At 41.1% G+C, this 16,232-nt stretch overlaps 1 protein-coding gene across 1 annotated transcript in view; it reads left to right on the forward strand.

Moving 5' to 3' along the window:
• LOC109916435 (BTB/POZ domain-containing protein KCTD19-like) overlaps positions 1-16,232 on the forward strand; it is a 100,912-nt gene that overhangs the window by 32,784 nt on the left and 51,896 nt on the right. The window contains 2 exon segments of the mRNA XM_048605999.1: positions 8,925-9,082; positions 14,743-14,855. Coding sequence (XP_048461956.1) covers positions 8,925-9,082; positions 14,743-14,855 — 271 coding nt within the window.

A 16,232-nucleotide genomic window follows, 5' to 3' on the forward strand; every position in this document is an offset into this window, starting at 1 on the left:
CCATTAACCAATAACTAAGAGACTTCACAGTTAGTGTATAAATCACATGTGCCTCCTGCAAGGAAGTGAAAAGAACCAGGAAAATAGAGATTGAAGAACAGCAAGTTCTGGCAAGCCAAAGGATAATTTCACAAGCCCCAAGGAGTGAGATCATTGAGCTGCTTCCCCAGATTTTCTCCTCCACCCATAACACTAACGTTTTGGTTTTTTTGTGTGTGTGTCTGTTGTGTGTGTGTGTAGAGGGATTTTAGAATGGGGTTAGAGTTTTAACTAGTGGAGTTGTATGTCAGCAGTTCATAGTTGTTTACCTGGAGTTAGAATCCATTTATTTGTAATAAAAAGTAATTCTTGTTAAGTGCAGAAAACAGTTCTGTACTTCTGTTAACCTTAGTCGATCAGACAGATGAATTGGGGATTTCTGCGCAGTTGGATAAGATTGTTGAATCCAAGATGACTCTGGAGATAGCAGGCTTGATTTACAGTGTGCTACCCCAGTGAGGCATGACATCTAAGGCTGAAAGAAATTGAGTGTTCAAGCCACTTTAAACCATCTTGCTTACAATGCCATTTTACTGGAAGCAAGCTTATTTGGCAGATGGAGAGAAGCCAATTCACTTTTTAAAAAAAAGTTTGTAATGCTTGGAAACATAATTCAATTGCTTAGTGCTCAGACATTTGGCGTAATGAGTATTGTATGATGGTATATGCAGTGCATACACAGATGTCTGCTACAAAGTATGCCAGACTCATTTTGAGGGTGAGGGTGTTTGCTAGAAACATGGATATTAAACAAATTGTTGGATGTCACCAGTGCCATTTTGGAGCTTTACCCTCTGGCTGACACCATGTCTTAAACGTGAGCAGCTGAACATGCATTGAGCGTAAAGAATAGCACTCCTTCTTGACCAATGCTATTTAAAAGAAACATTATCTTCCTACAAGCTAGTTGCTCTTTGATTTTTGGTTGTCTTTTGCTGTGATTGTAGATGTGTTTGGTGGTTTCTAGAGTTGTTTAAAGTTGTTTAGTAGTTTAAAGTTGCTATAGCAAACACTGATGGACATTACCCTGATTTTGAGGTTTTGCATAATCCACTTTTTTCCAGAAATATGTGCAGTTGCATGCATACCTCTTTAACTGGTGCTTGATGAATGAGCAGAGGTGACAGTGCAAGACAAGATGCTGGAAAAGGGAGGAGGAATAGGAGGGGAAGAACGACCCCCAGCAGAAGTCATATCTATCAAGGGTGTTCAAGTAGCAGTTCTCCTATCTATAATATTGGTACTCTTGTGGACCACAACAACTGGACCCTTCATCTTCCCTTGAGAAGATGTCCTTCGGTCTAGCACTGGGCTGGGAACACAGCCTTTGGGACTCCCCTTTTGTTGTAGAGAACAATATCTATTCTTGTAACTATAATGTCCCTTAATACCACTACATCTTTTTATTACTTCCCCCACTTGAATAGCCTGCTGTAACTTAGTGCTGCGGTCAGTTTGCTTTTCTTCTTTGCAGTCCCTACTTTTATTCCTGGGCTGCATGAACCTTGAAGCTGTTGGATAATTGCATAGGCTGTGTCTCTTTCAAGGCTAACTTCTGGATCCCATTGCTTGCCTCGCTTGTAATCACACCTTCCTAGTCCTGATCACAGATCATTCTAAATGTTTAAGGAAAATTCTAACAGCAAACTTTAGATTTTAGAAGCAAATCAATTAAAATTCCATTATTTACCAAATTTCTTAATTTGAGCTTGACTTCATATTACTTAATGGAGGAGGTTGAGAGTTTGTATTCCAAGAGAACTGATTAAAGCATCTCTCTTGCCAGAGAGAAGTGGGTGGAGTGAATTGCAGGCATTCTTGTGGTGCAGCATACTGTTGACTGCATGCACATGACTCTGCAATTGTCATAGAACAATCAAGATGTATTGTAATTGAAAGTGATTCCACTCCTTCAGTGTCCATCTGGTGTGCTACCTCCCATAGTGTTAATACAGTCCAGTGATTGCTATCCTGGCAACAGTCACAAAGTCTTCATTCTGCAGAAGTCCATTGTACTAAATGCATTTGAGCTATCACAAACAAACATATTGGAAGCATGCTTACAAAAAAGATGCTGCCACATGAAATATGATAAACCAAACCACTAGAATGCTGAAATTCTTCTGTTGGTTGGTTTGCTCTGTGACAAGATTCATGCTGACCTTCACAACTTTGCCATCAAGATCCCATAGTGTTTGCCACCAGATATATGGACTTAACTCAGGAGAAAAAGGAACTGGGGAAGCAAGCAACACAGCCTTTGGCTGTGATGTTCATTACTATCTCAACTCGACTGTGATGTCTATAAACGCAACCCAAATTTGCCATTTGTCCACTACCTCTCACTACTAGCTTCCGTCTCTTTGTTTATAGGCCATCACAACATCTACTTATCCACAGAGCAAGGTTAAAAACCAACTCTCAAATACTCTAAACTAAATTTCAAAACCAAATCATGCATTGTCTGGAGATGAAAATCACCCTTTTTCTTTATTACTGATTTCCCTTTGCATGCCCTTGCAGCTGCAGCATGATTGTGGAAAGTTGCTGATTTTCAGTGGGTACAGAATAGAGTCACGGAGAGACCGGTTCCTACGAAAGGCAGATAGGGGTGGGGAGGGAAATATCTCGATGGTCTCGTCATGAACCATCTTAACTCCCCCTCCCATTCCCTGGGTGACTTGTCCATTCTGGGCCATCTCCAGTGTCACAATGATGCCACCTGCAAACTGGAGAAGCAGCACCACATATTCCGCCTCGGGACCCTACAGCCCGTTGGCCTAAACATGGATTTCACCAGTTTTAAAATCTCCCTACCCCTGGCCTCATTCCCGTTTCCAACCCTCCCTCTAATCCCCACCGCCTTGACCTGACACAACCCGTCCATCTTCTCTCCCACCTATCCGCCCCTCCCACCTCACTGACCAATCCCCACCACTCCCTACCTGCACTCACTTATCACCATCCCACCTACCTTCCTCAGACCCACCCCTCCTCTCTCTATTTCTGAGCTCCCTTCCCCCTCCCCATTTCTGAAGAAGCCTCCCGACCCGAAATGTTAACTTTCCTGCTCTTCTGGCCTGCTGTGTTCCTCCAGCTCCACACTGCTTTATTGAGTAGTGTAGGAAGGAATGTTAGGAAAAGCACCAGGTACATCTGAAAAATAACTGCAAACCTGGTAAAGTTTCTTTGTGATCATCAACAAAGTGATGGAAGACATCGTCAATAGTGCTGTTAAGCAGCTCTTAATAAGTCATACATTACTGCTCAGCTTGTGTTCTGCCAAGGCCATGGTTATTGCAGACCAGTAAAAGGAAAGTTGCTGGTGTAGTGAAATGTCACTGGATTAATGATCTAGAACATCATGCCAATATTCTGAGGGCATGGGTTTAAATGCCACCATGGTAGATGAAGAATTTGAACTCAATATAAACAAACTGGAATAAAAAGCTACTCAAATAATGACCATGTAATCACTGTTGATTGTTGTAAAAATTTATGTGGTTTGTTAATGTCCTCTAGAAAAGGAAATCTGCCATCCTTACTTGATCTGACCTACGTGTGACACCAGATCCACAAGAATGTGATTCTTAACTGCCCTCTGAAATGGCCTAGCATTTCAGAGGGCCATTCAATTCAAGGTCAATTAGGGGTGGGCATGCTAGCCTAGACAGTGATGCCCACATCCTATGAACAAATCAAAAGAGGTCATGCTACCAGTGGACATAATTGCAAGAGTTCCTCACTGTAATCTCAAACATCATTAACTGCTTCATCAATGACCTTCCCTAAATCATAAGTTTAGAAATAGTTCACTGATAATTACAGTTTCAGTAGCATTATGGGCTTCAGTAGCAGCAGAATTGTATTCCAACATAATCTGCAACCTTTTGGTATGGCATAATCCCTACTCCACCATTAGCCTTAAGACAGGGATTGGTAAATAAAGCATATAGGATGACATGGCAGGAGAAAGACCAGGCATACCTAGAGATGATGTGGCAACCTAGTGAAACTAGGACTGGCAAACAGCATAAGCAGCAAATGAAAGATTGCTAAATGTTTCCACAATCAATGGATCAGATCTAAGCTTCAGCAGTCCTGCCACATCTAGTCTTGAATAGACAATTAAACAACTCATTGTTGAGAAAGCATCGTAGCAGATATTACCCAGATCCTGTGCGGATCAGCTGAAGGGAGTATTTTTAGACATCTTCAACGTCTCCTTACTACATTCTGAAATCCCCACCTGTTTCAAGAAGACAACCATCTCAGTGCCAAAGAAAAATCATGCAGCATGCCTCAATAACTACCACCTGGTGGCTCTGACAGCCATAATTATGATGTGCTTCAAGAGCTTGGTTATGGCCACGTCAACTCCAGCCTCCCAGATTGCCTTGATTCTTGCAATTTGTCTACCGGTGCAACAGGTCCATGCCAGATGCTATCTGCCTGGCCCTTACACTTATCCCTAGAACATCTAGACAAAAAGATATGAAGAGTCATCTAGACTTGAAAAGTTAACTTTCTGTATCTCCATGGATGCTGCCTGACCCAATGTGATTTCCAGCATTTTTGTTTTCAGTACAGATTCTAGCATCTGCAGTAATTTGGTCCTAGATACATGAGGGTCCGGCTTATTGATCATAGCCCTGCCTTCAAAACAACAATTCCAAACAAACTGACCTCCAAACTCCAGGACGCAAGTCTCTGCTCCCCTTTCTGTAATTGGATTCTCAACTTCCTGACCAACAGACCACAGTCAGTAAGGATAGACGACAACACTACCTCCACGATAATCTTCAACACTGGTGCCGTATAAGGCTGCTTACTCAGCCCCTACTATACTCCTTATATACACACAACAGTGTGGCCAAATTTCATGCCAACTCTGTTCACAAGTTTTCTGACAACACCACAGTTGTAGGTCAGATCTCAAACAATGACAAGACAGAATGCATAATGGCATGTTGTAAAAACAGCAATCTCTCTAACGTCAGCAAAATGAAGCAGATGGTCATTGACTTCAGGAAGTGGAGTGGAGGGCAAGCCCCTGTCTGCATCAATGGTGCTGAGCTGGAGATGGTCAGGAGCATCAAGTTCCTGGGAGTGACGATCACCAACAATCTGTACTGGTCCACCCAAGTTGACACTCCAATCAAGAAACCACAGCAACGCCTCTACTTCCTCAGGAGGCTAAGGAAATATGGTACGTCCATAAAGACTGTTACAAATTTGTAACAATCTTCAGCCGGACATGTTGAGTAGATGATCCACTTTGTTTTTCTCCAGAGATCTTCTGTATCACAGATGCCAGTCTTCAACCATTTCAATTCAACCTGTGATATCAAAAAGTTTATGGAGGCACTGGATAGTAAAAAGGCCATAGGCCCTTACAACATTCTAGCAATACTCCTGAGGACCTGTGCTCTAATTTTGCTGTACCCCTGGTCAATCTGTTCCAGTAGAGCTGTAACAATGTGGAACTCAACAGAAAATTGCCCAGGTATGTCCTGCACATAAAAAGGCAGGTAAAATACAACTCAGCAATTAACACTTTATCACTCTATCTTAATCATCAGTAAAGTGATGGAAGGTGCCATCATTTGTGCTATCAAGCTGCACTTGCTTCTCAATAACCTGATCACTGGCACTCAGTTTGTGTTCCACCAGATCCACTCAGTTCCTGACCTCATTACAGCCTTGGTTTAAACATGAACTAAAAAGCTGAATTTCAGAGATGAAGTGAGAGTGACTGCCCTTTAGCATCACGGCTACATATCATTGAGTGTGACATCAATAAGCCCAGCAAAGCTATAGTCACTAGGAATTGGAGGAAAACTCTCCACTCTTTAGAGCCATACATGACACAAAGGAAGATGGTTGTGGGTGTTTGAGGTCAATCATCTCAGATCCAGGACATCTCTGCAGGAATTCCTTAGTGTCCTAGACCAAGCAATCTCAGCAGCTTCATCAATGACCTTCTCTGCACCATAAAGTCAGAAGGGGGAGCAGTATTCACTGATTTCATAATGATCAATACTCACCAATAACTGAAGCAGTGCATGTCCAATTTCAGCAGGAGCTGAAAAATATCCAGGTTTGGGCTGACAAGCGGCAAGTAACACTGGTATCACACAAGTGCTAGGCAATGATAGTTTTCAGCCCAGTTCAATTTGATTTACTCCAACCACGTTCTTCCCAATAAAGCTGGAAAATTTTATTTCCTTGGTAATGTTTATGGACAAACATTCAGACTGATTGTATAATGAACAGTCACATTGATACATCCCTCATAAAGACACCACTTCACCTGTGTATGTTCGTAGTACAGTTTGAGGGTCACAGTTCAATCTGACTTCGCTTGACTCACACTTTCAGGCATGAATAAAACCACTACTCCAGTGTCCAACACTACGCTTACTGGTTTGCTATTCAGCAGGGGAGTGACCCAGTATCAGTTGGTGTTGCCAGCAATGGCCAGTATGTTTAGTAACAGTTCCTTTTCGGACTGAGAGTTTGGGCTTTTCTGATGCTCTTTTTGTATCGTGTATATTTTCTTACTACTCTGGTATCTGTAGTTTTGTTTAATGTTGTTCATGTCTCTTCCTCAAACACATCTGTTCAATCTGCCCTGTTTTGTCGAGATTTCTGCATATACCTTTCTTATCTTTCTTACATCAGCAATTTGCTGTTCTGCGACTTGTTTTTCCCACACTGCTGCAGTCTGAGTCTGCATTGGTGCTTGTCTCTCAGTTGCCAGATTGTGAACTCTCATGCTCGAGCTTAGCTGTTGAGCTTCCTTGGCTGCCAATTCCGTTTAGACTGCTATTTCCAGTGCTTTCTTTAAGTTTAGGTTCCTTTCCACCAGTAAGCTTTTTTGGATTACTTCACATCTTAAATCACTCACGAGTCAGTCCATGATAGTATCATTTAAGTTGTCTCCAAATTCACAGAATTCTACTAATTCTTTAAAATTGCTGTGAACAGGGAGATAATCATGCTGGCTATGTTTGTGAAATCTTAACCTTTCAGCCATCAATGGTTTTGGTGAAAAATAGCAGGCATCCTACTATTTCTTCTTGGGCTCTGGAACCTGGTTTCTTTGGCTCTACCAGACTTCAAAAATCCACCCCACCACCACGAACACTCAGAAATGCAGGGATGACTATATCTGCTTCAATTTTGTCAGCTTGAACAAAATAATGGAATTTCTCTGTGTAGTAATTTTAGCTCTCTGTATTTTCAACATACAGTCCTTTGGCACCAAACTTTTATATATTTTTTAAAAATGGCTGAGGCCTGCGTAGCATGATGTACCATAGAAATGTTAGTACTACCTTGTTTATTTCCTGTTTAAAACGAGGCATTACTGAGGCTGTCTGTTTCTTTGAGACTGTATCTTTCACCCAAAATATTTTCCTCCATGTAGGGTATTCATTACTCAGTGTTCCTTCAGGGTGGAGCACTTGAAAAGTTTCTTCGGCACTATTCACTTCCTTTGTGAGATGTATTCTTTTTTTCCTCATTTACTGTACCCACTGCAGCGATTGTGTGCTTTGATTTTTTTTTCTATTTAATGATGTGCCTCCAATGTCCACAATTCTGTCTTTCTTGTCAAATCAGTAGATTGACATGGTGGATCTCAAAGCAATTTTTATCATCGTCACTATTTCCCTCTTGTGTTCCATTTCAAGAAAGACCCAGAGACCAAAATGTTTAATAACAGCAGGAGCTTTGTTAAAGAGATGCTCATTCTGCAGCAGCAAAGTTACATTAAACTGTTTCCTTCTTAAAATGGTTGATTTCATCATCACATCACAAGATTGGATTGTTAAAGTGACATTCCACCATACTTAATCAAATGTACAACATCAGTGGAATTCACTCTATCTGATGGGCACAAACAAGACAGATTATTAACATCTTAACCATAGGATGATCACCTATCCATTATAGATTGAAATCAACAGAATGAAAAACAGACAACTGCTACAAAGAACGTGCCCGATTACACTTGGGGGTGAAGATTAAAAAAAAACTCCCCAAACATTTGAGTTTATAGTTTTATTTTCCCAAACTTGCTCCAAAAAGTATAGGTTTATTGATGGGTATGCTACCTTAGATATAGGATATACTTTAATCTTAACTTGCTCTTAACAGTTATGTAGACCGTTTCCATTCATCACTTGTGGAAAGTTCAAAATGTAGTGAAGACTTTGACTGAGAAATTTGAATTCGTTGGGAGTGATCCCAGCGCAGTGCTGTACACATGCACAAACGTGCACTATCACACTTGACAACAGTGGGAGAACAAGGACAAACTGGTTTGATGGTTCATTAATTACCATTTGCAGCTGCAGAACCAGTCAAAGGAGAACATCAGGATTGACCAATGCGGGGACTGGACAAGATTCTTGGGAGAATATAGGGTGGAGGGGAGTTGGGAGAGTGTGTGTATGGGAAAAGAATCAGGAATACCCAATCTCAACAAATCTGAAGCAACTAGCACACAGTGCACCTGATTCACAGCCTAATTTGAATGCATTCAAATTTCTAGCCTAGCGTTTTAACCACAATTTTAACATTCCACAAGCAACTAATGCAAAGCACGTTCTTAGACTGGATGGTTTAAGACATCACGTTCCTGTAATTTTATTAACAGAAATTAATTGCTGTAAAATTTCCCTCTTATTTACCAGATATGGTTTTAAACATTAAATGCATATGTAATATGGCCTATGCAAAACCAAAATGATTGATTAATTGTTGTTTGGCATGTTATATTTATAAATTAGATATTTAAATTTTTCTTTCTTTTTTATTTGCTTTTTCTCAAGCTTGTTTGCCTAATTGGAAGTTTTTGACCTTATTTATGACTTCAGAAGCTGGTTAGGAACATCCCGCCTACCATTGACTGAAGATGTATCTCAGATGTGCGCAGTTTGTGTATTTCTGGATCAACATGACAGCCTATATCAGCCAGTAAAAGATGCCATGCGACTCTACCTGCAGAAAAGAAAAAGGGAGACAATCGAATCTAGTTTTAAAATAAGTAAGTTGATTTAAAATACAATGCTTCTTTCTTACCATAAGATGTAACATTTACCCTTGACAGGCTATGCAATGGTTTAAACATGATAATTATGAGAAATAAACAGACAGCACTCAAGGCTCAATTTTAAGCATTAATGACAACATAATCCATTCGTTAACAATACACCCATTAGCAGTACAGCTGTTGCAAATACATTTTATGGTATCATAAAAGATCATCTTGTGCCGAATATACCATTCAGCAGCTGACCAAATTGCTTCAGTTAAGCACTGAATCACTCTTTGCAATTTTTTTTAATGGCTGTCTTTCAAAAGCATACAAAATGTTTCATTGAGAAGATTGTACTGCTCACCTTAAATCCAAAACCCTAAGTGACAATTGTCCAATGAGGTGTATAATTTTTCATTCAAACTACCACATTAGAGACCATCTATTTAAACCTCTTTCTTTTAATATCATTTCTAGGATTTATAGATGCCTGAAAGCAATTGTTAAGTGTGACAGCAGCTTTCTTTCCTCTGGTCTCTCTCACACTTATTTCAAAATGACAACTAAACAATCTAAGTCCCTTAGGACTTCTTGCAATTGGCTTGGAAATACATATTTTATTTGGCAAAGAATATAAAAATAATGTAACTTCTAGTCTCCTTGCATTTCGAAAGAAGGCACAGTTTGATGTCATCAATGTCAGTTTGTGCCACACTACTACAGTTTCAAAACATTTTGGGACCACTGAAGGCAGCTCAATTTATCATATTTTTACACATAATTAATATACTAATTGCTATTGTTCGTGTTTCCAATCACCTTGGACTGAATCTTGGCAGAAATCAGCTGAGTGTCATTTTTTGTGAGTTTCATGGATGATGTCTCTCTGCGAGGCCTAGTGGGTTTTCTCACGCTATCATCCCAAGCTCACCTCATTAGATAAGTGCAATATACCTTTGGTGCCTTGCTCATCATATTCTTCCACTTGCTGGTGGCAGAAGTACTGCTGGGATAATCCAGGATTCCTGGTGCCCTGCCATATTTAAAAGATCTCAGAGCGTCCTATCAGCTGTTGTCCTATCACATGCATGACATGAGGACTTGAAAGGTGCTTGCAGCTTTACCAAAAACTTCCAGGCCACACAACATTTCTTGTGCATGTCAGCCATGTGGGATTGATTCTCAATATGGCATGATGTAATCAAGGGTGCTTTGGACCAAGATTTGTAGTTTACATTATAGGTTAAGGCATGATAGCATGTAGTTCTCACAGTTGTTTTTCCTTGTACTGTGTAGATGTCTTTATAATGCCATTGCCCTTTGAAGGGCCTCACAAAGCAACCATTTTCAGCTTCATGATGCACTTGCTGTTTAGACCTTGATAGAAGGAAACAGCGGTCACTCACAGAGTCATAGAGCTGACCTTTAAGGAGCTGTATTCTCTCCCTATTTACTCATTTGTCCTTAAAGTATAGGTAGAATCCCTTTGGATTCTCCATAATCCAATTTGCCAAAGCTATCTCATATCCCCTTTTTGTCCTGCTGATTTCCCTCTTAAGTGTACTTCTACTGCCTTTATACTCTTCTAGGGACTCAGTTGATCCCTGCTGTCTATAACTGACATATGCTTCCGTCCTTTAATTGACGAAAACCTCAATTTCTCTAGTCATCCAGCATTCCCTATACCTACTAGCCTTGCCCTTCACCCTAACAGGAACATACTGTCTCTGGACTCTTGTTATCTCATTTTTGAAGGCTTTCCACTTTCCAGCCATCTCTTTACCTGTGAATATCCACCCCAATCAACTTTTGAGTGTTCTTGCCTAATACCGTCAAGATTGGCCCCTCAGGCAGAGAGTCTCAGGCTCAGCCTCTTACCCTTGGGGAATCCCCAGATATACAAATCGTTCTTGGTAGCTCCCCCTTTCAACTGCAACAGCTTTGAACTTGTCCACATTCCCATCCAATCCATCTATCAAATTCATCTCCCCACTTTATCCCCGAACCACAGGTAAGCTACATCGTCATGACGAATATAATAGTCCACTGCAAGGGGAGGCGATGGCCTAGTGATATTATCACTGGACTGTTAATCCAGCAACCAAGATAATATTCTGGGGAACCCATGTTTGAATCCCGCCATGGCAGATGGTAGAATTTGAATTCAATAAATATCTGGAATTAAGAGCCTAATGATGACCATAAATTCATTGCCAATTGTCGGGGAAAAACACCCATCTGCTTCACTAATGTCCTTAAGGGAAGGAAACTGCCGTCCTTACCTGGTCTGGTCTATATGTGACTCCAGACCTACAGCAATGTGGTTGACTCATAACTGCCCTCTGGGCAATTAGGAGTGGGCAATAAATGCTACCTAGCCAGTGACACCCTCATCCCATGAATGAATAAAGAAAAAAAAACTGTCTTCCCATTGAAACTATGGTGTTGCTGACTGTCAATGATTCTCCTTCTTGGAATGACCTCATATGCTTCACTGCTGGATCACCTATCTGCCTTACATGTTTGAGTGTGCCCCTTTCACGATTGTTATCACCTCTGCATCTCAGCATTCTGCTTTTTAAAAAGATTCATACATGGAATGTGCTAATAATTGCAGTTGAGTTCCCCAGATCCCCTCCAGCACCGGTTCCTGATAACCTTTAGTGGCTGAATCCCAGGATTGACCATAGCTCACCTCTTTGACATACCTAGCAGGACTGCCTGGAACGATGAATGATCAGATCTAGCATGATTTCTGACTGGTCGGTGTGCATCTCCCTGACTGATTCTCTAGACTGTTTGCACTGGACCTATAGGGCTGATGGTGGCCCATTCCCTGGACTACAGTGGTACTGACCCCTTGACCCTGACCGCATCAAGTGGCAAACTGACTGTGCTCAAACCCCGGAATGATATTGGAGGCTGTCCATGACTTACTGTCTCTGACAACACACTCCATTAAATTGAGAACTGATCCTCTTAGACTTTGAGACACGACCACTTAGTTGATGCATGTGTAGTGTGTTTGCTGCGTATGTGGCTGGCACGTGGTGCAGCTTTGATTTATGAAACACAGTGATGTACAGCAACGTGTCCACAGCCTTGATTGCTGACATCTGACAAGCTGCCTGGTTCTTGGATCTGTGCTAAAACCCAAGTCAACAAAAACGCCCAGCAAGCATTTCAGCTCTGGCAGAGAAGTCAAGATGCATAAAGGCAAAGCAGAGACGCTTTGAGCATTGAAGTCAGCATAAAGTAAGTGAGTGCAAAGAAAACGAGCAAGGATTCTTGAGATGCACCCTGGTCCAATTCATGAAGTGTGTGCCTATCCCTGTATGTAGAGTGATTGGCAGTAGCAATCCAATAAAAGGTACTGGTGCATCCCAAAGTGAAGCATTGAAATCCAGAACTGTTCTGTAAGTGGATCAGAGAAGTGGCATGATGATGGAGTGAGGGTGGTAAGTGTCTGATGCAGAGGTGTGTGGAATGGTGGGGGTTGTCTGCATGCAGTCAGTGCCCATGGAGTGAATCTTGATATTTGGTGCCCGGTATGGTGGATGTGGACATGGAGGTGAAAAGGAGCAAATGGCAAACTAGAATTGCTTGATAACTGCTCTTTTTTTTGGTCATGGAGTATGGAATCATACAGCACAAAAACAGACCCTTCGGTCTAACCAGTCCATGCGGACCATAATCTCAAATTAAACTAGATCCACCTGCCTGTGCTTGGCCTCTATCCGTCCAAACATTTCTTATTTACGTATTTATCCAAATGCCTTTTAAATGTTGTAATTGTACTCACATTCACCACTTTCTCTGGAAGATCATTCCACACATGAACCACTCTGTGTAAAGAAAGTTTCCCCTCATGTCTTTTTTAAATCTTTCTCCTCTCCCCCTAAAAAATATATCCCCCAGTCTTGAAATCCCCCACCCCATGGAAAAAACACCTATCATTCACTGTATTTATACCCCTTATGATTTTATAAACTTCTATAAGGTCACTCCTCAGCCTCTTCTGCTCCAGTAAAAGAAAAAAAAAGTCCCAACCTCTCCTTATAACCCAAACCCTCCATTCTGAGCACGTCATGGTACATTTTTTCTGAGCCCTTACCAGCTTTTTAATAGTCTTCCTGTAACAGGACCACCAGAACTGGACATGGTACTCCAGAAGAGGCCTTGCCAACATCCTGTACAACTTCAACATGATGTCCCCACTCCTATTCTCAAAGGTCTGAGCAATGAAGGCAAGTGCGCTAAATGCCTTCTTAACCACCCCATCTACATGTGATGCCAACTTCAAAGTATTATGTACCAGAACCCCTAGGTCTTTCTGTTCTACAATACTACCCAGGATACTACCATTAATTGTATAAGTCCTGCCCTTGTTTGTTTTACCAAAATGCAGTACCTTGCATTTATCTAAATTAAACTCCATCTGCCACTTTTTAGCCCATTGACTCAGTTGATCAAAATCTCTTTGTAATCTTAGATAACCTTTTTCATTGTCCACTATACCACTAATTTTGGTGTCATCCACAAGCTTACTAGCCATGCCTTCTATATTCTCATCTAAATCATTTATATAAATAACAAACTGGCGTCAGCACCAGTCCCTGTGGAACACGACTGGTAACAGGCCTCCAGTCCAAAAAACAACCCTCCACCACCATTCTGTGTTTCTCGCCATTTAGCCAATTTTGTATCCAATTTGCAGTCTCACCCTGAATTCCTTGTGATTTAACTTTACTAGTCTACCATGTGGAACCTTGTCAAAGACTTTACTAAAGTAAACAACATTTACCGCTCTGCCCTCATCAATCTTCTTGGTTACTTCCTCAAAAATCTCAATCAAGTTTGTGAGACATGATTTCCATTTCACAAAACCATGCTGACTATCCCTAATCATTCCTTACATCTCCAAATACATGTAAATCCTATCTTTCAAAATCGCCTCCAACAGCTTACCCACTACTGAAGTCAGATTCAGAAACTATTGCTGTTTAGTTTTTATCCAGTAGGCGGGAGAATGGAAAACTGCATAAAAGTGACATTCAGAAAACTTAATAATGAATTATTAATGCATGCAAGTAAGCAAAAAGTCCAGGTTTTGCCTTCAACACCAAGAAACTTCTTGTTGGCTTTCTCACCCAATTTTCCCAATTTCCTCGCCATAGCTCACATTATTCAGGGGCTAGAAAATTTCTTCGCCATGATTTCTCTGAAGTTTTAACTTGGTATCAATGCCACATTTAACTTTGAAGTATGTCTGTATTGATTTCAAATCAATTTAACAACTTCTATACATGTTGCTAAACATTCCGTAGTCTTCAAATTTTTTTGTTGCCAGTGGTTGTGTTTGTCTGACGTGAACAGTCTACAGTTGTTAAGATTATTTCAGTTCAAATGAGTGCTACACAATGAATGGTATTCAGATCAATTCAGTTTCTATAGACCTGCATTCCATTAGCATCATTCTATGCTTCATTTAAACTATTAATGCCCCAGAATTGGTTAGCCTCTTAAGTCTTTTGTTTAATATATTACTGTCCTTTACAACAATAAATTGAAGCAGGCTAATCTACCCATTTAAATATCTTACTCTCTGATATCTTACAGCAAATACTAATGTTAAACATTTTTGGTTCAATTTTAAGGTTCTTTGGATGACAGCTGGGCTGCTGATGTAGACAGCCACACACTTCATCAAATTGTGAAGGTTTATGTGGGAAACTATTGGTATGCCACTTATCTGAATACCTTCTTAAAGGTATGTTAGTTCACTATTCTACTATTTAGACCATTGGTGTAGCCCAGTCCTGGTGAGAAGTGGACTGGAGGTTTGGAGCAGAGCGGGACAGTTGTTGGACTGGGGCCTGGTGCAGGTGGTCAGACTACATGCTAAGCTGCTGCAATGTAACGTCGATTTGAAATTCTTTACCAGACTGTAATGTCAATCCTTTATTGGACTGTAATGTCAATCCTTTAACTATGTTATAACTATCTTATTTCTAACTTATTTTTTAGACACTAAATAATGCCACGACTTTTCCTTTTATTCCTCTTTTATATCCAAGATTTGTACCTTGGTACTTGTACCTGTACCTACGATGGCGCCATTAGAAGGCAGCCATTGTAAAAACTTTTCACTGTACTCCTGTACTTTTGTACTGGAGTTCACATGACAATGAAAGGATATTCTATTTTGTTTTATTCTATTCATAGACATAATATATAGGAGCCGAATTAGGCCATTCATTCAAGTTTGCTCCACCATTCGATCACTTCTCATGTGTTTTTCAACCACTTTTTTCTGACACCTTCCGGTACCCTTGATCCAATCAAGAACCTATCTATCTCTATCTTAAATACTCAATAACTTGGCCTCCACAGCCTTCTGCGGCAATGAGTTCAATAGATTCAGCACCCTCTGGCTAAAGAAATTCCTCCTAATCTCAGTTCTGAAGGGTCATCCCTTCACTCTGAGGCTGTGCCCTCTGGACCTGCTCTCTTCTAATAGTGGAAACATCATCTCCACATTTACTCTATCCAAGCCTCTTGGTATTCTGTAAATTTCAATGAAATTCCCCCCTCATCCTTCTAAACTCTATTGAGTACAGACCCAGAGTCCTCAACTGCTCCTCATATGACAAACCCTTCATCCCCAGGATCATTCATCTAAACTTCATCTGAACCCCTCCAATGCCAGCTCATCCTTCCTGAGATATGGGGCCCAAAATTGCTCACAATATTTCAGGTGTGGTCTGACCAGAGCCATGTACAGCCTCAGCAGTACATCTCTGCTCTTGTATTGTAACCCTCTTGAAATGAATGCGAACAGTATATTTACTTTCCTAATGGCTAATTGAACCTGCATGTTAACCTTCCTGTCCCCGCTCAGGGAGGTGAGCAGAGTGAAGCAGACTGGGATCCTGCTCCCGATGTCAGAAACCTCTAAACACAGCTGCTCTTCCCTCTCCCTTCCTCTCTCTCTCCCTCTCTCTCTGTCTTATGCCCCTGCCCTGCCATTCCCTCTGTCCACCCCCCGCCCTTCCCTCTGTCCACCCCCCCATACTGTTTCCAACTTGTCCTCCCAGTACACCCTCCCCCCTCTGTCCCCCTATCCCCCCGTCCCCCCACCCATCTC

Source organism: Rhincodon typus, chromosome 15 (genome assembly GCF_021869965.1).
Source record: "Rhincodon typus isolate 14 chromosome 15, sRhiTyp1.1, whole genome shotgun sequence".
NCBI lineage: Eukaryota > Metazoa > Chordata > Chondrichthyes > Orectolobiformes > Rhincodontidae > Rhincodon > Rhincodon typus.